At 39.8% G+C, this 21,786-nt stretch overlaps 6 protein-coding genes across 6 annotated transcripts; 3 read left to right on the top strand and 3 right to left on the bottom strand.

Annotated features, from left to right (window-relative positions):
- Nucleotides 1-2,068: 2,068 nt before the first annotated feature.
- On the bottom strand, nucleotides 2,069-9,859 carry LOC117793454 (DNA topoisomerase 1). The gene is made up of 8 exons (XM_034633767.1): nucleotides 9,547-9,859; nucleotides 7,666-7,895; nucleotides 6,484-7,585; nucleotides 6,328-6,413; nucleotides 4,740-5,869; nucleotides 4,419-4,669; nucleotides 3,538-3,731; nucleotides 2,069-3,473 (listed from the first exon to the last, which is right to left on the bottom strand). Exons 1-8 carry the CDS (start codon nucleotides 9,571-9,573, stop codon nucleotides 3,371-3,373), a joined length of 3,123 nt encoding a protein of 1,040 aa, XP_034489658.1. The 5' UTR covers nucleotides 9,574-9,859; the 3' UTR covers nucleotides 2,069-3,370.
- A 127-nt stretch (nucleotides 9,860-9,986) lies between these two features.
- Nucleotides 9,987-13,064, top strand: LOC117793456 (cyclin-L1). Its single transcript, XM_034633768.1, has 3 exons — nucleotides 9,987-10,714; nucleotides 11,177-12,046; nucleotides 12,602-13,064. Exons 1-3 carry the CDS (start codon nucleotides 10,089-10,091, stop codon nucleotides 12,867-12,869), a joined length of 1,764 nt encoding a protein of 587 aa, XP_034489659.1. The 5' UTR covers nucleotides 9,987-10,088; the 3' UTR covers nucleotides 12,870-13,064.
- Nucleotides 13,065-13,308: 244 nt separating this feature from the next.
- LOC117793459 (DNA damage-regulated autophagy modulator protein 1) lies at nucleotides 13,309-15,116 on the bottom strand. The gene is made up of 4 exons (XM_034633772.1): nucleotides 14,934-15,116; nucleotides 14,743-14,864; nucleotides 13,895-14,282; nucleotides 13,309-13,828 (listed from the first exon to the last, which is right to left on the bottom strand). Exons 1-4 carry the CDS (start codon nucleotides 14,996-14,998, stop codon nucleotides 13,663-13,665), a joined length of 741 nt encoding a protein of 246 aa, XP_034489663.1. The 5' UTR covers nucleotides 14,999-15,116; the 3' UTR covers nucleotides 13,309-13,662.
- A 71-nt stretch (nucleotides 15,117-15,187) lies between these two features.
- On the top strand, nucleotides 15,188-16,546 carry LOC117793457 (RNA 3'-terminal phosphate cyclase). Its single transcript, XM_034633769.1, has 2 exons — nucleotides 15,188-15,283; nucleotides 15,336-16,546. Exon 2 carries the CDS (start codon nucleotides 15,346-15,348, stop codon nucleotides 16,435-16,437), a length of 1,092 nt encoding a protein of 363 aa, XP_034489660.1. The 5' UTR covers nucleotides 15,188-15,283; nucleotides 15,336-15,345; the 3' UTR covers nucleotides 16,438-16,546.
- On the bottom strand, nucleotides 16,448-17,534 carry LOC117793458 (tRNA (guanine-N(7)-)-methyltransferase). Its single transcript, XM_034633770.1, has 4 exons — nucleotides 17,321-17,534; nucleotides 16,851-17,262; nucleotides 16,682-16,783; nucleotides 16,448-16,623 (listed from the first exon to the last, which is right to left on the bottom strand). Exons 1-4 carry the CDS (start codon nucleotides 17,443-17,445, stop codon nucleotides 16,519-16,521), a joined length of 744 nt encoding a protein of 247 aa, XP_034489661.1. The 5' UTR covers nucleotides 17,446-17,534; the 3' UTR covers nucleotides 16,448-16,518.
- Nucleotides 17,535-18,102: 568 nt separating this feature from the next.
- LOC117794352 (nuclear transcription factor Y subunit gamma) lies at nucleotides 18,103-21,766 on the top strand. The gene is made up of 3 exons (XM_034634992.1): nucleotides 18,103-18,300; nucleotides 18,402-19,734; nucleotides 20,099-21,766. Exons 1-3 carry the CDS (start codon nucleotides 18,257-18,259, stop codon nucleotides 20,606-20,608), a joined length of 1,887 nt encoding a protein of 628 aa, XP_034490883.1. The 5' UTR covers nucleotides 18,103-18,256; the 3' UTR covers nucleotides 20,609-21,766.
- Nucleotides 21,767-21,786: the final 20 nt, after the last annotated feature.

Genomic DNA, 21,786 nt, shown 5'->3' with positions numbered 1-21,786 from the left:
ATGCTTTTAAAAAGGGCCGCTTAACTTAAAAAAAACACCAGCAAAAAAAGGTTTAAAAAAAAATAAAGAAGAAAAAAAATGTTGCTTAAAAATCAACACATATTCCTATAAATTTATTTATATATTTATGCATATTGATATATGAACAATAACAACACACATACACACAAAAACACATGCATTCACACACACAAATACACACACACACACATTCACGCAACTTTATTATATATAGTTTTAAGCGCAATAATAATAATAAAACTAAAAAGAAACAACCGAAGAATATGAGCAAAATTTTGATACGAGAAAAATTGCAATATCCGATTTTTAAGCAAAAATAACATAACATAATATATCACTTGTCATTTTTGTTACATATTTATTTTTTAATTAATATTATATTTTTTTTGCCGTCTCACATTTTTTTTTTCTTTATATAAATAATGTTTATTTTGTAACCATTTCGTATTTGAAGCCTAAAAAACTTTCAACTTAGTCGCTAAAACTTAAAGCAAACGGAAATTATGTATGATAAATGATATAATATGAAATATATACATAACATATATTATGATACTATACACGATAATTTTATATGATCGACTCACTCGATTCAGTTTGGGGGCCAAAAGCCTATTTCTCTTTTTTTTAGAAATAGGCTAGACAATTTAAAAGCTTGGATATACGGTATAGGGATTCATCAGTAAGAATGGTAAGTACTTATAGTGTGGAAACCGGCTCCTTTAATTCTTGATAATTTCAAAATTTACAAGACTATTTGGATATCCTTTGGCCTGCAGATAGAGGACATCCTCCTGCGACTATACATACATGTCGAAAAACAATAGTCCTTTAAACAACCGAGTACCAAGGACTTATTTGTATAGAAAAATTTAGCCATAACTCGCCCAGATCCTTGCCGATCCTAGGTAATCCTATGGCAAATATTGCGTCTTAACCAGACCTATCTACTAAAATAAGGACATTTAAATTGTTCAGTAGGTTTTGAAGTTATCAAGAACTTTGTGTTTTTGACCCAAAATCTCCTGATTTTTGATAAGCAGAGTTCATACTGATATAAGGTATGTTAGCTATGAAAAATATTTATAAGGATAAAGATATATCTAGTGCATAACTCAAACGTTGCCCAACACTATTTCAACAGACGAATAAAACTCAGCTTGTTCAGATTTAAATATATATATATATATATATATTTATATATATATGCATGTATATATGTTGTCGTATGTATATTTGCATCATTCCATTACAATTACATTAAACTTACATTTTAGTGTTTCTTTTCTTTCTTTTTTTCTTTGCTTATATCATATTGTAATATGCCAAGTTTATATGTGAGTGTGTGTGTCAGGGCTGAGTTTGTGTGTGTGTGTGTATGTGTGTGGGGTTTTTTTCCAGCGCCAGTGTGCACACACGACAGGACAATTCAAATTTTGCTACTTTTAAAAGCGACACATTTAAATTCAAATTAGACAAAATTGAATTAATATAATTATATGACTACATGTGCATACACATACATGAATGTACATCATACATATGTGTATGTATTGTATTTGTAAATTATTTCTTTGTATTCGCAGTGTCTGCATACATACATATAATGTAGTATTGATAATTATAATATTAATTAGTGTCCACGCACACATTCACATATAAATACATGCAAACTGTATGTTTGTTTGTATACATTTCAATGTTCCAAATCGCATAATTAAAATACAAATACAACTACATACATACATCGCGTGTGTGTGTGTGTGACCAAGATGATTATCAATATTATCAAGGTTCGAATTTTGTTTCTCTTTGCGTTGGTTTTTACAGTTTCCTTTTTATTATTGTTGTTATCGATTTCGAACGTAATTTAGCTCACTTAATTGCACGTAAATATTATATAAATCCTATTTATGTATTTATCGTTTTTTTTTTCGTATTTTCTTTCATCTATCATAAATTATCAAGTAACGCCTTCTTCATTCTTTCTTTGTTGCGCTGTTTTTAGCTGTTTGTTTTTGATTGATTGTTTTTACAATTGTTTCTCTTTTTTTGGTTGTGTTTTTATTGAATCAAACAGAATTTGAAACCTGTCTATGTGTGGGTATGTCTGTGTTTCTTTATTGCTATAGTATTTAAACACAAAAAAAAGGAAGAGAAATCAACAAAATTTTGGCTAGTCCGATATTACAGGGTTTTTTTTTTGTTTTTTGTTTACATAAGAAAATTGAAATTAAATAAAATTCGTTTCAATGAAAACACGCGGCCTTCTTAACTTAAAGAAAATACAAAACCGTTTTTAAAATTATTAATTATATATGTATTTTTGTTATACATACAGTGTGTGTGTATATGTATGCATGATGTTGTGCACAATATACAAAGTAAATATATATAAAACCTATTTATTTGTTTATCATTTTATTCTTTTATCTCACGGTTGTTACGTGTGTTTTCATTCTGTTCTTCTTCATTTGAAGTTGTTTTCTGTTTTGTTTTTGTTTTTGCTTGTTTGCCAGTTACGTTGCTTCGCTGCTCTAATCGAATAAATTATGCTATGCTAAAAGTCGGCTACAAGGTTTCTCTTCACTTAGCACTTAATATATGTATGTATTATAAATTTTATTATAAATTGTAGGTATAAACTTTTTGCTAAACGAAGATCAACTATAAGTATAAACATAAAATTTCATACAGTAAATTTTACAAAAAGGAAAAAAAAAACTCATAATTAATAATTAGTTTAATAATAACCTATCAAAAAGTATATTGATATTATAAGACGTTGGTATAATAACATAATTATGTTCTCCGGCGGCACATTCTCACATGCACACACTCACGCACACAGATCTCTTTAAAATACATAAGTTCTATATGTAAAACAAAGGTTGTGTCTGTGTGTTCAGTGTGTGCTGTATATATTCATTGTGTAGATGTGTGTGTGTGTAGAGTGTGGGTGTGTGTTGTTGGGTATTGAGTACTGTTGTTAAGGCGCTTGCCTGCTTTCAAGTTAAACTTTAGCGAAGAGCGCGCGCTTTCATATCATTAAGATTAACATGGTTCAGTCAACAGAAGAGTTTTTCTCAATAACAACATTAACTTTCATCAACTTTCTCTCTTTCTCTCTCTCTCTTTGTGTGTTGTTGAGAAAAAGGTTCCATCCACCGATTGACCGTCAATTGAATCTGTGCTGTCTGCTGTCTGATTATCGTTATCAATTGGTTGTTGTGGTGGGTGTGTCTTGTTGGTCTCTGTGAACTTTCATTCTCTGCGTGCGTGCGTGTGTATGAGTGTGTGTAACTATGTGTTAGTTTCCTTTTTTTTCTTCCTTCTTCTTTTTGTTTCTTTAAAAACGATAATTTTCATCGGCCATATGTATGGCCCAAAGAAATTTGGTTCTTTGGGTTTTATTAAAGATCTTCTCAATCGGGACACCATACTTTTTACACCTGCAATACAAACTTTCGTTACAATCGGCAAGCAGAGAGGGAGTGGGGAGTGGTGAATACTTACCATGCTACCGATATGCGTGGATCGAGATAATTCAGTTTGGATGTGCCCAGGGCAATGGTCTTATTCTCGTCTCTGTCAGTCTCTTGTAGTTCCAATTTCTTCAGCTGATCCTTCAAACGCTCCAGCTGTTTGCCCTTCTTATCGGCGTTTACCTTCTCCTTGACCGAACCACGCTTAGCCTGCTTTTTAAGATCCTGTTTGGATACAAGAATTAATATTAGAATTTGTATTTTCTATCAATCGACAAACAGTTTAATTTATAACTTAAATTAGCCAGACAAGTTGAGCCAAAGCTAAAAAAATACACATATAATCAAGAAATCAAACCGAGACCGAAGTTTTTGTCCAGTTTGACATGACTTTTTTTACAAGAAAATGAAAGGTCTCAGAATAAAGTTTAAAGTGTTGTTTTATACTAATTACGATATAAGGAGTCCATTAAAAGTGAAAACTTGAGATTTAAAATTTTCAATTTTCAAAATTGTAAAGGGGGGGACCCTTACCATTAACGTGAAACCATGGCTATGATGGTCGAAAAATAATAAAAAATTCTAAATGCAAAAAATTTAAATGCTGTTTGAATTAAGAAACCGAATCATGATCAAAATGGCATTCCGATTGAAAATCGAGTCAAGTTATGACAGTTGGAAGTTTGTCAACTTTTTGACCTAGCAACTTTACCACAACCGTTCCGATTTTCGGTTCTTAAAATAGAATCAATTTCGGTTACGGTTGTAGTTCCGGTACTAAAAATGAAACAGTTAGTTTCGGTTAACGGTTCCAATACCGGTTAAGGTGTTTTTTAAATGTGTAACGAAAATGTTATCAAGGAAGCAAAGTGACTTAAGAGAGTAGAATATTTGCCGATATGTTGCACTTACATGATATTCGGACTCGCAGTCATCGATGGCATCGCGCTTGGCGCGTATTTTCTCCTTCAGGTTCTCCATTGATTTCTGATGTCCCTTGGGCACCGAACGTTGATGGTTACAGAGAATGGCGACGGCACGATTGGCCCGATTATAGGCGAGCAGTTTCTCGGCAACGGTTGCGCTGTCATCGGTTAGCAGATCCAATTGATTTTGCAACGTTTTCGATGCGTTATATGTACGAAATACTTTAGCCGTGAGTCCTGTCGATCGATATAAGTTAGTTACTGCAGGACATGACATGACATATGATATGATATGATGATTACTTACCATCCATCAGCTCCTTGAGATGCTCGTTAAGCACTTGGGTATTAAGGCGATCGAAGAGGTCATCGCCCTCCTTCTTGTTCTCCATGAACAATTCTAGATTCTTAAAGACACGCTTCTCCACTTCGACCTCGTTGTAATAGCGTATGGAATCCTTACCGGGAAAATCGAATACAACCACATTCTCTTTGCCATTGAGCTCCTTGTGCAGCTGGACATGCTCGACGCGCAGCGAGCAACAGCCAACGGTATCCGCCTGATCCTCATCCTTTTCGTTGCCCGCTCTCAGTGCGAGCTTATCGATGAAATAGAGAGCAACGGCACGTTGACGGACACGCATCTCCTTGGACTTCCATTCGTCGCGATATGTGGCGCGTATTTTGTCAATGACCTTGTCGAGGCGACGGGCCGTCTCGTATTTAATGTGATCCTTTTCGCCCTTGAGTTTTGACGAGGGATTCAGCATAATGTACTTGACCTGTCCCTGCACGTTCTCAATCCAGGATGCCAGCCAGGTGACGGTATTGTCGTGACGCACCTCCTTCCAGCGTTGTCCGGGCGGTGGTGGTGGCACCTTCGATTGCTTGCCACAATTGATGGACACATCGGAGGCGGATATGCGACACTTAATCATGCCCATTTTTGGATGCTCGCCGCGACCACGAAACAGACCTGGCGGCTCCAAACGGAAATTACCGATCTTCTCCTTGTGTCCGTCGATCATACAGAAACCATATTCCTTAATTAACGCCTCGTTCTCATTCTTTTTGGCCAGCTTCTCCTCTTTGGTGGCCGCCTTGCGTTTCTCGGACTCGGCCTGGAAGTATTCGTGCATTTCTTGGAAATTGCATTTACGAAAGTCTTTAATAATATCCTTCTCCTTGGCGGTCATTGTCTTGCGGAAATCCTTAAAGAAATTATTATTGAATACATCCTTGGTGCAGTAATCGTGATTCAACATCTTGGCATAAAATGTGGCCGCCTCCTCGGTGCCCTCCGTAAGCTCCAAGGGTTTGCCATCGTAAAAGAAGCGTACGTTGCGGGGAACCCGCTCATACGGCGGTGCAAACACGGGACCTTTATGCTCCAACGTTGTCCACTTGACGCCATCGTCACGCTTCTCCTCCTCCCACCTTAAAAGAAGCGGTTTTCTGTTAGTCTTGGTCTTTTTTGCTCTAGTTGCAACTGTCGCGTATGCGTATTGTTGTGCTTGCAATTTAAATTTGAGATGAAGTTCACGTTTTGCAACGAACACAATCAGCGAGAGCGACAGGGCAGTTGCCATTTGCTTTTGCTGTTGTTGTTGTTACTATTGCTATTGCTGTCAGTCACATTACGCAAAAGCGAGCAGTGTTGTAAGGTGTTGCAAGACATAACCTCAACATGAAAATTAAACAGCTGTTGCACGCGTGTCGCTGTGAATGGCCAACAAGTATTTGACACTCAACGCAGACAGCTTGTCACTGCCAAATGTGACTTTCAAAAATGTAGGTCAGTGACATTCAAACTTCATTCAATTCACACGCACACTTTTTACACACACATATATATATATATAAATATACATGCATTTAATACACAATTTATTTACCATCTCCACACTTCCTCCTCCTCCTCCTTTTTGCCCTTTCGAGAAGTCTTTGTGGGCGAAGTTGTCTCAGCTTTGATCTCACTCTCCTATAAATAAAAAGTAATTTACATTTGAAATGAAAATAACAATTTTTATTAATTTATTTGTAATTCTTACCTTTTTGACCTTCTTCTTTTTGGGCGGTTTAAGGCTGCCATAATCGTCATCGAGCTCCTCCTCCTTGATGCGCTTCTTTTTGTTCTTCTTATCCTTGTCCTTGGACTCTTTTTTGATCTTTTTGCGCGCAAGCAACGGAATGTCATCATCATCCTCACCGCCATCCATAACATCGACTGGCTCTTGTTTGCGCTTTCGAATTGCCAACGGCACATCCTCATCATCATCGCCATTATCGTTATCAATATCATTATCATTGTCATCATCGTCGTCGTCGTCATCGTTTAAGGCGCTATCCTCCTCTGTGTATGTTGGCTCATGTTTGGCCACAAACGAAGGCTCATCGGATCTGAACTGTGACAAGGAGTAATCACAGGAGCTGGCCTGTGACAAGTTAAAGCTCTCCTCTTCCTTTTTAACATCCACAATATGCTCATCGTAGCCATTCTTATAGCCATTGCAATCAGTTTGCAACTGTTGTTGTTGTTGCTGTTGCTGCTGCAGAAGAAGTTGTTGCTGCTGAAACTGTTGCTGCTGGAGTAGGAGCTGCTGTTGCTGCTGCTGTTGATGTTGATGCTGGAGTTGCAGCTGCAGCTGCAGGGGATCATCATGCTCGTTCGTTTGTGGCTGTGAGACTGGCTCCGGCTTAAGGAATACACCATCATAGGAGGAGGGATCCTTCGATGATGATGATGATGAGCCGTGCTTTGAACTTGAACTCGAACTGGAATGTTTGCTTTTCGATGATGATGACGATGAGCTCTTATGGCGTGAGCTCGACGACGACGATGATGAGGAGGACTTGTGCTTGTCACGGCTGGAGGAACTGCTGCTACTGCTGCGATCTTTGTCACGATCTTTGCGATCTTTATCCTTGGATGAGGAGCCGCTACTGCTGCCGCTGCTGCTCTTGTGATGGTGATGGCTCGACGATGATGATGATGAAGACTTGTGCTTGCCATCTTTGTCCTTGTCCTTATCGCGATGACTTGACGACGACGACGATGAGCTGCGATGCGAGTTGCTGCCATCGCGATCCTTATCCCGATGCTTATCCTTGCCACTCGATGAGCTGCTGCTGCTTTTATGCTTATCCTTATCGCTGCAAGAGAGAGAGAGAGAGAGTAATCGATGTGTGAGTGATGAGATTGTCTGTGAATGCAAGTGACAAGTAACACTTACCGACTGCTGCTACTGCTGCTGCTGCTTTTATGTTCCCTCGACGAGCTGGAGCTGGAGCTCTTGTGCTCGCCCCGCTCCCGCTCCTTATCACGATGTTTATCCTTGCTGGATGATTTATGTTTACTGCTGCTGCTGCTGCCGCCGCCGCTGCTATGATGGTTATGGTGTCCATTGGTGGTTACACCATTCGATTGCACTTCGCAGCTGCCGCCATTTTGCACGTGTAAATTCTGAAGTGGCAAAATTCAATATAAATCGAAACGAAACGATTAACAATGGAATTAGAGATGGTCGCGAGAGAGGAATGCACGAGGTTATAAATTACACATTTTACAACTTCCATACATATATATACATCTATTTAAATACATGTACATATAATCTGATAATCTTTAACTTAAATATGTATGTATGTACATATGTATGCATGTGTTGCTGTGCATGAATAAATCAAAATAATGTCTTGCCTACCTGTGCGATCGCTAGCATTGTCTACATGTGTTTGTGTTTGTATCTGTGAGTGTGTGTGACACATTTAAGTAGCAACTCTGCAAGTCAATTGTCGATGATTTACAAAACCTACTACACTACCTTCGAGTACATATATACATATATATTTTTACATACATATGTATATGTATATGGAAGTGGAAATAGACACACCACCACGTGGTGAAAAATCAACCCTAACAAATTTAAATGTATTCTGTTGCGAGTATAAGAAAATATTTGAAGGAAAGAAGAAGATACGATAATGGCGACGACATTGGAAGTGGACACCATTAACATATATTCATTAAAAAGGGGAACTTAAACAGTTGCCAACTTTATATGGAGCATTATTTCAACTTATTTAGGTGCTGCAATAGCAGCAGATCAAGGCTGTTATTCTATGAGCATATATACATTCATACATACATATATTGTATAGTATTTATGTACACCAGATGTATACTGAATCAGTATTATTAATTAGAACGCGTTATTGGTCGCATGCGGCCACACTGATGCATGTAAAATTAAGTTAATGCAATTTTCAAAGTGCAATAACTTTGCAATTAATTAATAATTTAATAAAAATTTAAAATTCGAAAATACATAAACATAATTAATGAAAGCATTTTATTGAACGTTTGAAGCTCTTCACCCCAAGGGGAGAGAAATAACAAATTTAATTTTTTTTTAATATCAAAAAGTCGGCAAAAAAAATTACAAAATTCTAGCTTCAAAATTACAAAATTTGCCAAAACTGGGTGAAAAAATTTCTGTTACCAATTTTGACAATGTTCCCTAAATGGTTCACATTGCCAGATCGGTGAATTCTGCAGGGTGGCAACCCTTGGACCGGGTGGCAGTCTTCCTCACCAGTGCTGGCAAGTTTGGGGGGAACAATAACTGATACTAGCTGGAAAGCATATAAATTCGTTATTTTGGGCACTTTTGCACAGTTTTACCAAAAATATTAATAGCAAAACTTAGCTGAATATATATTAAAAATAGCCAGATTTCCAGCTAATAGCAATTTTTCGATTTTTCAAACAAACAAACTCTGAGAATAGCCAGAACTAGCTATAAAATAGCTATGTTGGCAACAGTGCCGCTGCCGTCTCTCGTTTTCATACTGCCTTCACCACAGCTCGCTGCTTGCTTGCATTGTCGCCATTTTCGTAAATTACCAAAAGGTCTTTTACTCTTTATTGCAATGCGAGTACGCATGATTTAAGCGCAGGTCGGCCGACACTTGCACTACTTGCGAGTAGAATACTAATCATATTATTTTTCCATGCAAATGTCATCAACACGTTTGCACGTTTCCGTTATATTGCACATGAAGAGCAGATGAAAATTACATAAAAATAAATACGTCTCGAAATTACTTACATTTTCAGCAGCCACATCCCCACTCATTTTGCACAATTTCTGTTGGCAGTGCGGCGCTCTCGGCTTTTTCCAACTTCACTTTTTTTCTATTTGCCTGATCTATAGTTTTATATATTTTTAGTTAAATATATATATACACGTTGTTTAAAGGCGTTGAAAAGTGCTGCATGCGCTATTTGTGCTATTGTGTTTACTGCGCGATAGTACCAAATAATTTTTTCCAAGTCCCCAAGTATTACACCAAGAGTCTTTCTCTTTTACAGCGCGCAGCGGCCACGCGAACACGTTCGTTCCGAATCAACTTCGAACTGTATGCTGTGCTTAGTGATGTGACAGTAGAGACAAGCTGCTTTCGATAGTTTTCGAAAAACAACCTCGATAAATGCGACGCTTTTCTTTTTCTTTTTTTTTTTTTTTAGTATTATTTAAATTGGCATTTCGCGTAAACGTTTTTAGGTGCACACTGCTGACAATTCACAAAAATAATACACATAACTCTTTGATAGAAATTTTCTACAATTAAAATACAAGGTAAAAGCCAAATGGCCAGTCGTGGTGCTACAACAATAATCACCGCCACGACTGGCGTTATCCAAACCACTGTGACGTCCACGGCAAACGCATTGCAAACAATAACCAATGTGCTCACTGTGAGTTCTGTGCATTCAAACAACGTGAACATTTCAAACAATACAAATAGCGGAGTTGCTGCTGGTACTGGTGCTGGAGGTGGTGGTGGAGCAGGAGCAGCTGGTGCTAACGATGGCCATGCAACCGACAACAATGCCGACAATGGCAAGCCAATGTATCCGCGTCTGTTTAACAAAATTGTGCTAACGCTGGAGAACAGTCTCATACCGGAAGAGAAAATTGACGTGACGCCGTCGAGTCAGGACGGACTTGATCATGAAACGGAAAAGGATTTGCGCATACTTGGCTGTGAGCTGATACAAACGGCGGGCATATTATTGCGTCTGCCGCAAGTGGCCATGGCTACTGGCCAAGTGCTGTTCCAGCGTTTCTTTTACTCGAAGAGCTTTGTGCGCCACAATATGGAAACGGTTGCCATGAGTTGCGTTTGTCTTGCCTCCAAAATTGAGGAGGCGCCACGTCGCATACGCGATGTCATCAACGTCTTCCATCATATCAAACAAGTGCGGGCCCAAAAGTAAGTACTCCACACACATACGTATCAGTGTTGCCAACTTTTGAAAAGCCAAGCCAAAAAAAGCTGTTTTTATTATGCAGCAGGTATAAAAGAAACTAAAATATCCAACAATACACTGTAAAAAAACAAAGCTGATGTCGAAACATATTTTGGACAAATTTGATAAATTTATAACTAATTGAATTCATTTTTAAATTGAACTTGCAGCAAATTAACTTAAAAGTAGTAAGTCTGATTTAACCGGGGAAAAGAAGTTCTGGTTAACCCACAAAAAAGCATAAAAGAAGCTAAAATATTCATCAATACACTGTGAAAAAACAAAGCTATATATATAATATTTAGAATATATTGAAAACATTTTTAAAAAAAAGCTAGATTTGACTGGGAAAAGGCTGTTCTGATAACACTGATACTATACAATTGAATTGTTTCAGTCTGTACAAATTTGGTATATTTTTGCAGGGAAATATCACCCATGGTGCTGGATCAGTACTATACAAATGTGAAGACGCAGGTGATTAAGGCGGAGAGACGCGTACTCAAGGAACTGGGCTTCTGTGTGCATGTGAAGCATCCACATAAGCTGATAGTGATGTACCTGCAAGTGCTGCAGTATGAGAAGCACGAGAAACTGATGCAAATGTCGTGGAATTTCATGAACGATTCCCTGCGCACGGATGTCTTTATGCGCTATACGCCGGAGGCGATTGCCTGTGCCTGCATTTATTTGAGCGCACGCAAGCTCAATATACCGCTGCCGCATAGTCCGCCGTGGTTTGGCATATTCCGTGTACCGATGGCCAATATTACGGATATTTGCTATCGGGTGATGGAGCTTTATACACGTGCCAAGCCCGTCGTTGAGAAACTTGAGGCAGCCGTGGAGGAGCTGAAGAAACGTTACATCGATGCACGCAACAAGACCAAGGAGGCAAATACGCCGCCAGCTGTCATTACCGTAGATCGCAATAATGGATCGCATAATGCCTGGGGTGGATTCATCCAACGTGCCGTGCCGCTGCCCACTGAAAAGTCACCCAAGAAGGATTCACGTTCACGCTCACGCTCCCGGACACGCACCCAATCACGAACGCCTCGATCACGCACGCGCAGTCGCTCGCCGAGTCGCGATCGCAACAAGAAATCCCATCGTGATCGCGACAGAGATCGTGATCGTGAACGCGAGCGTGATCGGGACCGTGATCGTGATCGCGATCGCAGTCGCTCCTCCAGATCGCGTTCACGTTCATTGCCCAAGCACAAAAAGAAGTCGCGTCACTATTCGCGATCCCCCACGCGGTCCAGCTCACCGCACAGCAAGCATCGCAAGAGGTAAGTCCACTCACTGCTACCCCCTTCTAAACCCGAATATTTTAAAATCCCTGACAAGAAAACTAGGCATACAATTCTAGGAATCCAAATAGGGATAAAGGGTGCCAAGTCCACGGAATTCAACTAAGACAAACATTCAGGGTACCAAAATTAAGAAAAACTGTTAGTTCATTAATAATTAATAAAGAAAAAACATGGCTTGATTTTTTCGATTCCGGTCTAATATTCCTTTTAAATATTAGGGCACATTTTTAATGTCGTTGTGCGAATTGCTTTCAATACAATAAAATACATTCTAAAATAATTTTAGTCGATTCTAAGTAAAGGATTTAACGAAAACTTATGTTTTTAGCTGGATCATTTTTTTGCTATATTTTAATTTCCTTATTTGTACAATTTCATAGTTGCAAATTTCTTCGTTTAGTTAGTATATTTTTTTATATTTATTTTTAACATTCTTAAGGCCGGTTTTTCAATGTCTCCCATTATATGCCCTATAAATTCCAATATCTGACATCTACATTAACTCGTTTATAACTTGCATATTTATTATAGGAAATCGTCGAGAGAACGCACGGATTACTATATAAAAAAGGAACGCTCCAGCAACACGGGCAGCAACAATATAAGCGATAGCGATAAGTACCGCAACTCTGGCTCCAATTCCAAGTCGCACAGTCGCTACTCTTCACATCGCAGCAGCGGTGGTGGCGGAGGCGGTGGCGAAGGAAGAGGAGGAGGCGGAGGCGGTGGTAGCAGCAGCAGCAATCGCGGCCTTCACAAGCATCGCGAAAGCGAGCGTTCAAGAGATCGGAAACGTTGACTAGAAGATGATTAAAAATAATGATTGTACCGAGAATTGCTTTTTTTTACAGTTTATAATTTATTTCAATTGCAAAACATTGCGCTTAATTGTAAATTCCAATTTTAAATGTATAAATGAAAGAGAAACTAATAAACAATAATTGTAAAACTGCACAGATGATGCCTGAAATACATTATAAATCTATAAGTTCTACTACTAAGCATTCTATATTGTGTGGGTGTACGAGAATTCAAGTGTGAATGGCAAGGGAATTGTTAACTATCAAGATTAGTTTTAAAAATTCGGTTAAACAGTTTGTGTTTTCCACTTAAGAATTGAATCTAATTATAGATTTTCATATCACAAAAGCAAAGTGAGTTTAGCACCTTGAAGAACTGATTTTGGATGTTTAAAAGCTGCTCTTTTAAATAGGCATATGGATTCGTTTTGTCATTTATTCTCTATCAACTCACGAACAGATTTATTTAAACTTCATTTCAGCTGTTAAAACACGGTTTAAATAATCAAATTCGATGGATGATATCCGATCGCTTGTCGCACAAAACTACCGTGATATATCCACAATTATGTACAATAATGAACAGTTTTTGAGTTATATTTGAACTACACTCTCTACTCTACTCTACTCTATATATTGGGCCTTAGTCAATAAGTTTGATTTGATTGATTTGGGCAGACGGAGCAGCTCATCTGGGATTGCCCGCTTTAAGGTTAACGGCAATTGTAAGTGTCATCCAATATTGGATGTTCAAATAATAGGTTATATCGACATAAAAGATATATATCACATCTATACTGTCATTGTGTTTGAGAGCAACGAGATTTGTGGATGATCAACGGAGACATCCCTAAACTCTGGCGTAAAGCTGAGAATGAAAAAGCTAAAGATCGTGGCAATAATCCATTCCGAAATCGTGCTAATTACATGATAATACCAGCCACCATCCGAGGGATACCTATGAATGGAACACAATGTTAAACACTCATCAAGTAGTCAAGTTCATAAGTCAAGGAATACTAACCATTTTCGTGGATTTTGTCCGTTGAATAGTATATGTGACATGACTCCAGTGACAGCCAGCATTATGAATAGAATCGTGCAGCAGACGGACATGCCCAGACGTAAATGAGCTGATAATCTGGTGCCGGCCATTGGATATATCATATACGTGATCAGAGCTTGCATCCAGAAGTATAATGTGCCGCAGCCAAAGCAGCAGAAGGCGCCAATGAAGTGAACAATACGGACATTGGTTTCCTGAAAGTTACCCACAAAACTGATGCCCAGACAGGATAACATGCCAAACCACAAAGCCAAACGATTGTGACGTAGCACAGCGCTATCCAGATCCGGATGATGTTCGAATAATTGCAGAACATGCCGATATCGCACATAAATTGTAATTCCCACTACAAATATAGAGAATTTTAATGAAATACAAAATAATTAACAGAAAGGTTATCTTTGGCACGCCGCAGATTTGATACCCTTGCAGAACTATATAGTCAAAATGGAACTGATTATTTCTATGGCAACTATAAGTTATAATAGTCTGATTTTAATCAAATTTGGTCAGGGTGTATAAGATAATATTAAAAACACAATCTGTACAAATAGTTAAGATATCTTAAAAAAAAAAAAAAAAACAGCAGAGTTTCTAAAGGATCGTTCTGTCATCTAGATATCTCTAAAACTGAGACTCAGCTCTTTGTTCGGATCAAGCTTTTATTTACTGTACATGGTCTGTCACGTCGCGTTACCTATTTCTGAAGAAGGGTATAAACAACACAAAAAGCGCAGTATTATCAGCATATGAGTCATTCTCCACTTGAGATTCGAGTTCTCGCCGACTGAGCGATAGGAACTTACATAGAACACTGCCAATGTTAATTAGTTGACCGAAAATGCAACTTTCTGGCGAATATGTGGCTGCATCGCTTATATACGGCACTGTGGGCACCACATGTCCCTCCAGGACAGCCACAATATACCTATCAATACACCAAGGGGAAATAAACAATAACAACCGGATTATTTCCAAGACGAAGTAACAAACTTACGTGCCCAGGAATGTCACCTGGAATATGAGGAAGACTGCAACTGGCAATAAATAAACTCTCGACATATTGCCAGCAGTTTTATGCAGTTATAAAACGAATACTAATACAAATCAGTTGCGTGCAAGTTTTATACGCAAAAAAGTAAAACGCAATGTTTTGGGGTTTTTTTTTTGTGTCACTGCAACGGTAGTGTGCAGGACTGCCAACTTAGTTTGCAAAAATGGTACTAAAAAAACGGCTTTCCCAGCTCCGAACGAAATCGATAACAATAAATACCAAAGTGACATTTGAAATTGAAATCCAGAAACTCTCCGAATATTAATAAAACATTTAATAAAATTGTGAAACAGGTAATGTAGTCACACAATCATTAACAATAAATGCCAATTGTGCGAATTCCAGGCAATTTGACATGAATTATCCTGTGGAAATCGATGGCTCCTACTTGGAAGGTGGCGGTCAGGCGCTTCGGAATGCGATTAGCCTGAGCGTTATTCTGAATCGTCCGGTGCGTGTGGTCAAGATACGGGCCAATCGTCCCAAGCCGGGTCTGTCCCATCAGCATTTGCATGGCGTTAATTTGTTGCGGGATATTGCGGATGCCAATGTCACTGGCAATAAGCTGCTCTCCACCGAGTTGGAGTTCACACCGAGATCACATACTTATGGCCAGTATTCGGTGGACACACGCACCGCGGCCAGCATAACACTCATCTATCAGATGGTCATGCCGGTGCTGGTATTCGGTAACATGCGCTCCAGCATCGATGTCATTGGCGGCACAAATGTCGCCTTTGCCCCCCAAGTGGAATACATGGAGCAAGTGCTGCAGCCGGCCTTAAAGCGTTTCGGTATCAACTTTGAACTGAAGGTTTTACATCATGGCTTCTATCCACGCGGCAACGGACGCTGTAGACTCGCTGTTAACCCAATTCGTTCGCTGAACGCTGCACAGTTGACAGACTTTGGCCAGTTGCAGTCGGTGCAAGGATGTGCCTTCTTTGCCGGACGTCTGCCCGTTTGCGTTGCCTCCGATATGCGACACTCGGCGGAACGTGAAATTCATCGTCTGTGGCCGGATCGAGTGTGCAACATACAGGTGTACAAGCATACACCGGAGGAGGCGCGTGATAATGGTGCTGGCATCATACTAACGGCTCTGACCAACTCTGGCTGTGTGTTGGGCTCGGCAACCATTGGCGACAAGAATATTGATGGGCATATGATTGGCTCGAAAGCCTCATGGGAACTGGCCGGCTACATTAAGAACGAGATCTGTGTGGATGCCCATTTGCAGGATCAGCTAATCATCTACATGGCACTGGCCAAAGGCTGTTCACGCATTCGAACCGGTGCCTTGACCAAACACACAAGAACCGCCATCTACGTGGCCGAGTTAATGACTGGCGTCAAGTTCAATTTTGAATATGGCAATTTTGGACAAACGCTCATCAGCTGCGAGGGCATTGGACACTTGAGTCCATATATGGATGATAATATTTAACGAGAATGGATCAATAAGTCTTAAATTATTTATGTTATAAAAATATGTTTACATATATTTGTCAAATATATGCGCCAAGATCTAGATCCGGCGAAATATAGCCAAAAAATGATCACCCTTATTACGAACAACCTTGGCACCTTCCTCACTGCTCTGATATAGTTTCGGTGTGATTGGATCTGCGTTCTATATAAGGAATTGCACAATTAAATCGAATACCAAATGGAATATCCATTCAACTTACAGCTTCCTCATCCGTAAGGCGTTCATACAGCGGATGCTGAGTCATATGGGACACGATCCACTTGTGCAGATCCTCCACATCCGTCATCGTATACACTAGACCCTAGAACATAATTATTTGTATAAGTACTGCCGTTGTAATTCTTACAATATTCAGAATTCGAACTCACACCACTACGGAGAACATATGCATACTCGGAAAGCAGGGCCTGATTGATGATGCGCCACTTGTGCTTGGCGCGCTTGAAGTGTGGATCTGGATACAGAAAGAACATTTTCTCGAGCTGCCCCTTTTGGAAATAGTTGGGTAGATATTTCATGGCATTGGTGCGGATACAGGCAATGTTTTGATAGGCGGCCGTCTCGTTGAACTTCAGTCTGAGTGCGGCAATGCGATCAACCACATAGTCCGACACTTTCACACGTATCTCCATGCCAATGGAGAATTTCTCGGGAAACATTTCACCCAACGTGACCAGAAATCCGCCGTAACCGCAACCAATGTCGGCAAATTCCACTTGCTGCTTGTCAGCAATGCTGGGATACAGTGTGCGCCAGTTGACATCCTCAGGCCGTGCAGGACTATATAAAATGTTGATTAAATTCAGTTTTAAAGACAATTCGAGCTGAAGATACTCACTAATCAAAACTGTGATCCGCTATGGGATTGGAGTGTGCTCGCTGCCGGTAGAAGCGCTTCTGTGGCAGTCCTGTGACGACAGACGTTGTGGGCAGAGCCTCACGCTCCTGGCTATTGGTTACCATTTAATTTATGATTTGTAAATTGAATTAAAATTACATCAACAATTGGTTTATTGGCAAATGTGCTCGACACATGTATAGCTATCGACACTGATAGCTTGTATCGATAACTTTAAAAATCAAGATGGCAGCACCATAGTGGGCTGCTAATTTTCCTAATGTTGCTCACTTAGCTATTTTATAGCTAGCACTGGCTATTTTCGAAGTTCGATGGCGATAAATAACATAAGTAATATTAGCTATTAATTTTTCTTTTAAACTGTTTAAAAAACGTTCATGCAAAAAAAACATACTAATTTTAACAAATGAATATTAAACTATGCGTTGACGTCTTGCTATTTCAATTTGAGCTAAGCCAAAATGTCGGGATCCAGTTTAGGATATATGCTGCTGCAAACTATAAGGTTCCCGAGAAGTTCTCAGGCAGACTTGGTACATTAGATACCTAATATATTGATATCAATAGGGATTTTTAGGCAAAATAAAAGGATATTTTTTTTTTGAATTATTGAGTACAATGTGAATATTTTAAAAAAGCTATATTGCTTTAAAATGCCAGCTATTTTTCGAATGCTGTCCCACTAGAAACAGCTATATTTCCTCTTAAGAGTTGGCAGCACTGATTGTGACCTTATCGATTGTTTTACAGCACTAGCTGCCATCCCTAGCGCATTGTGTATGCATTACGCATTTGCGAAATTTACTAAGAGAAATATATTTTAAGACAATTTAAACACAATACTTGTGACTGTGCCTGTGCAAAAAACCTACCAATTGCTGCCTGGAAACGCGCCACACCTGAGCTACTGTGGCCATGTACGCCACCAACAATGGCAGCACAAATAAGGCGCCAAATAGGTGAGTGTCTTGTGTGAAATCACAGGACGGACGGTACAGTGTGTACAATGTTGTGTATTGTATTGTATTATTGTGTTGTGCTGTGTTTTTGATTATTGCAGCAATGCCACAACGATGTTTGATAACACAATTACCGTGACACCGATCAAAATGGAGCTGGGCTCAGCAATCACAAAAACAACGCCATCAACAGCGCCGGCCCTAAGGCGTCCCAATGCCGTCATTGTCACAACACAGCAGCTAACAATGCCAATGCAAACGAGTTTGCCCGTGAGCAACAGCAGCAACTCACCGTATACGGGCATCAGTGTTACCTCCATGACGACAACGGCGACGACGACGACGACGCCAAAGGAGAAACCCACAAAAGCGGCGCGTGTTCAGGTCGTACGCAAACCGCCGCCAACGATTGACAATTTTTGGCCAAACATATTGAGTGAAGTGATTGGGATTGGGCAGGTGGATGCCAAGCATCAGGTGCTGCCGCTGGCGCGTATCAAGAAGATTATGAAGTTGGATGAGAATGCTAAGATGATTGCGGGCGAGGCGCCGCTGCTGTTCGCCAAGGCCTGTGAATATTTCATACAGGAGCTGACGATGCGCGCCTGGGTGCACACCGAGGAGAGTCGACGTCGGACGCTGCAGAGATCGGATATTGCGCAGGCCATTGCCAATTATGATCAATTTGATTTTCTTATTGATATTGTGCCGCGCGAGGAGATCAAACCGTCAACCACACAGAAAACCAAAGAGCCAGCCACCAGCTCGAATGTGTCAGCGGCAACTGCTGCTGCCAACGCCAACGCCGCCGCCGCGGCTGCAGCAGCAGCATCATCTGCTGTATCTGCTGTTGCTGTCAGCAGCAATACTGCCAGTGGCAACTTTGCAACAAATGTGAGTTCCGTGAATGTACCTGCTACGGCTGCAGCGACTGGCCTCAAACTGGATCCAACTGCTGCCGAAGTGCTTGGCTTTAGCACGGTCAATCCCGATCTGTTTGCAGCGGCAGCAGCAAGCAGTAGCCAACAACTGCAACAGCTTACCGCGCAACAGCATCAACCGCAGCAGGTGCAGATCATACAACAGGGCGCTGGTGCCCAACAGCTGCAATACTTTATAGCGTTGCCCGGTCAGCAGCCCAATCAGTTGGTGCAGCAGCTGCATCAGCAACAGCAACAGCAGCAACAGAATAGTCTCGGTCTCAATATTGTTGCCCAGCAGCCGACACAACAGTTAATACTCACCGCCGGACCCAATGGCCAACTGACAGCGACGCCGGCACCCACAGCACAGCAGCAGCAGACGGCGCTGCTACAGAATCTGGCGCAACAGCAGCAGCAACAACAGCAGCACCAGCAACAACAGCAGCAGCAGCAACAAATCCAACTACTGCAGCAGGTTGTCACACAAAATGGCGAACTGACCAATGTGCCGGTAAGATATGTTTAATAACTAAGGCTCCAAACCTCTAAACATGAAGTTAGATTATGGTTTGTTTGAGAATCCCTGAAGCCATCGTTTTGGCTTGAAACCTAATACAATTTAATTCAAATTTTGATTTATTTTCTTAATTGTACTTAATATTTGTTAGGACATGTGATTTATTAGTATAGGATCTTTCAACTGTGGTCTATATCATTTTAAAAATCTAACTCAAGATTCATATAAATCAATTTGAAATCATGAAATGTATGTAATTATTTTTTATTCACTGCTTTAGTCAAGTTTGCAGCCTTGTTAACATTTATAATTATATAATTTATACAAATGTCTAATTAAAACTACTTGATATTCACAGATTGCAATCAATGCCAATCAGCTGCACTTGCTGCGTCTGCAGATGCAACAACAACAGCAGCAACAACAGCAGGTTGCTGCCGTGCAAGCAGCGGCGGCGGCGGCGCAACATAATCAACAGCAGCAGGTTATCATTCCCACGCAATTGTTGACGGCACAGCAGATACTGCAGCTTGGTGGCACGCCAACAAATGCCACAACGCTGACACAGCAGCAGCTGCAGCAACATCAACAACAGCAGCAGCAGCAGCAACAACAGCAGCAGCAGCAACACCAACAGCAGCAGCAACAACAACACCAACAGCAGCAGCAACATCAGCAGCAGCAGCAGCAACAACATATGCACATTACTACCAACAATGCCAACAGCAATAATGCCGGCAACAACAACAATGCCACGCCCATATTCATAAATGCAACAGCAACAAATACACAAAACACAACACAAACACAAGCACAGACAATTTCAGCATTAACCACCGATCGAACGCTGACTGGTGGCTTTCGGTAAAACCATAAATAGTACATATTAATATAAACGTAAGCAGAAATTAATAATTTAAATCTTAAGTTGAAAGCAAAACCCCAAAACAAACACACACGCACTCAACCAATTATTTGTAAGCTTATAAGTTAATGTTAAGCACAAAACATTTAAATATCGAATGGAAAGTCCCAAATTGACCGTTAGCAATCATATCCAAGCATCGGGAGGCAAATTTTGTTAAATGGCGATTAGAGATTTGGTTTTATTTAGTGTTAGGCATTGATTGCCTGTCGCCTGCCCAGGCCATTAAAAAAGAAGAAAACACATATTACCATGTATTTTGTATATTATTAATCAAGCAAGGAAGAGGAGAATTTAATTAGTTAGCAACTAAGTCGAAATGTAAATGAATAATATATTGCAAATTATATTCAAAATTTGAATAATGTATAAATTAAGTGAAGCCGACAGCTGACTGTGGGAATGCTCCTTGAGTTGCCAGTCTCCAGAATTGTGTACATATCATAACATATGAAAATGAACAAATTATTTATTGTATTTCTCACTTGCCCCTGCCCCTGCCCCACCCACTCTTGTAGCACGCACACTATAACTTAAATTCCAAATGATGCCAATGTACAGAGAGATTTGATGAGAGAGTGTGCGTGCGTGTGTGTGTGCGTGTGTGTATATTCAATTATCAGCTAAATTATAATAATAACAATAACAAACAGCTGTGGCATAAGGAGTATTCCCCTTCAAAATCAGGTTTCACATCATATTTTTAACAATATATATTTATAATAACAATAATAATAATAATAGTAACTTGCCCCGCCCCCACTTCCCCGGCTCCCCTTCCATCTCTGTCGACAAGATTACCATATTATGTGTATGTATATGTTTAGTTAAATACTTGTGTTTAATGAAGTAAACTTGCAGCAACAACAATTTCCAATTGTCTGTATTTCGTATCTGTCTGTCTTTGTTTCCGTCTCCGTTTTCGTCTCGTGATCCTTTGTCTAGTTGAAAATTCTTTACTCCGCAGCAATTGTGCCCTTTTAAATGAGCTACATAAAAATGGGTATTTTAGTGTTGTGCAATTTATGAAAGAGGCATATTTAAACCTATAAAGCTTATACAGTTAGTCAGGTAATTCTTTTGACAAAATATACAATTCTTTAAAAAAAAACCGTTTCTTG

The sequence above is a fragment of the Drosophila innubila genome, chromosome X (assembly GCF_004354385.1).
Source record: "Drosophila innubila isolate TH190305 chromosome X, UK_Dinn_1.0, whole genome shotgun sequence".
Taxonomy (NCBI): domain Eukaryota; kingdom Metazoa; phylum Arthropoda; class Insecta; order Diptera; family Drosophilidae; genus Drosophila; species Drosophila innubila.
This window is presented reverse-complemented; position numbering and strand designations above follow the sequence as displayed.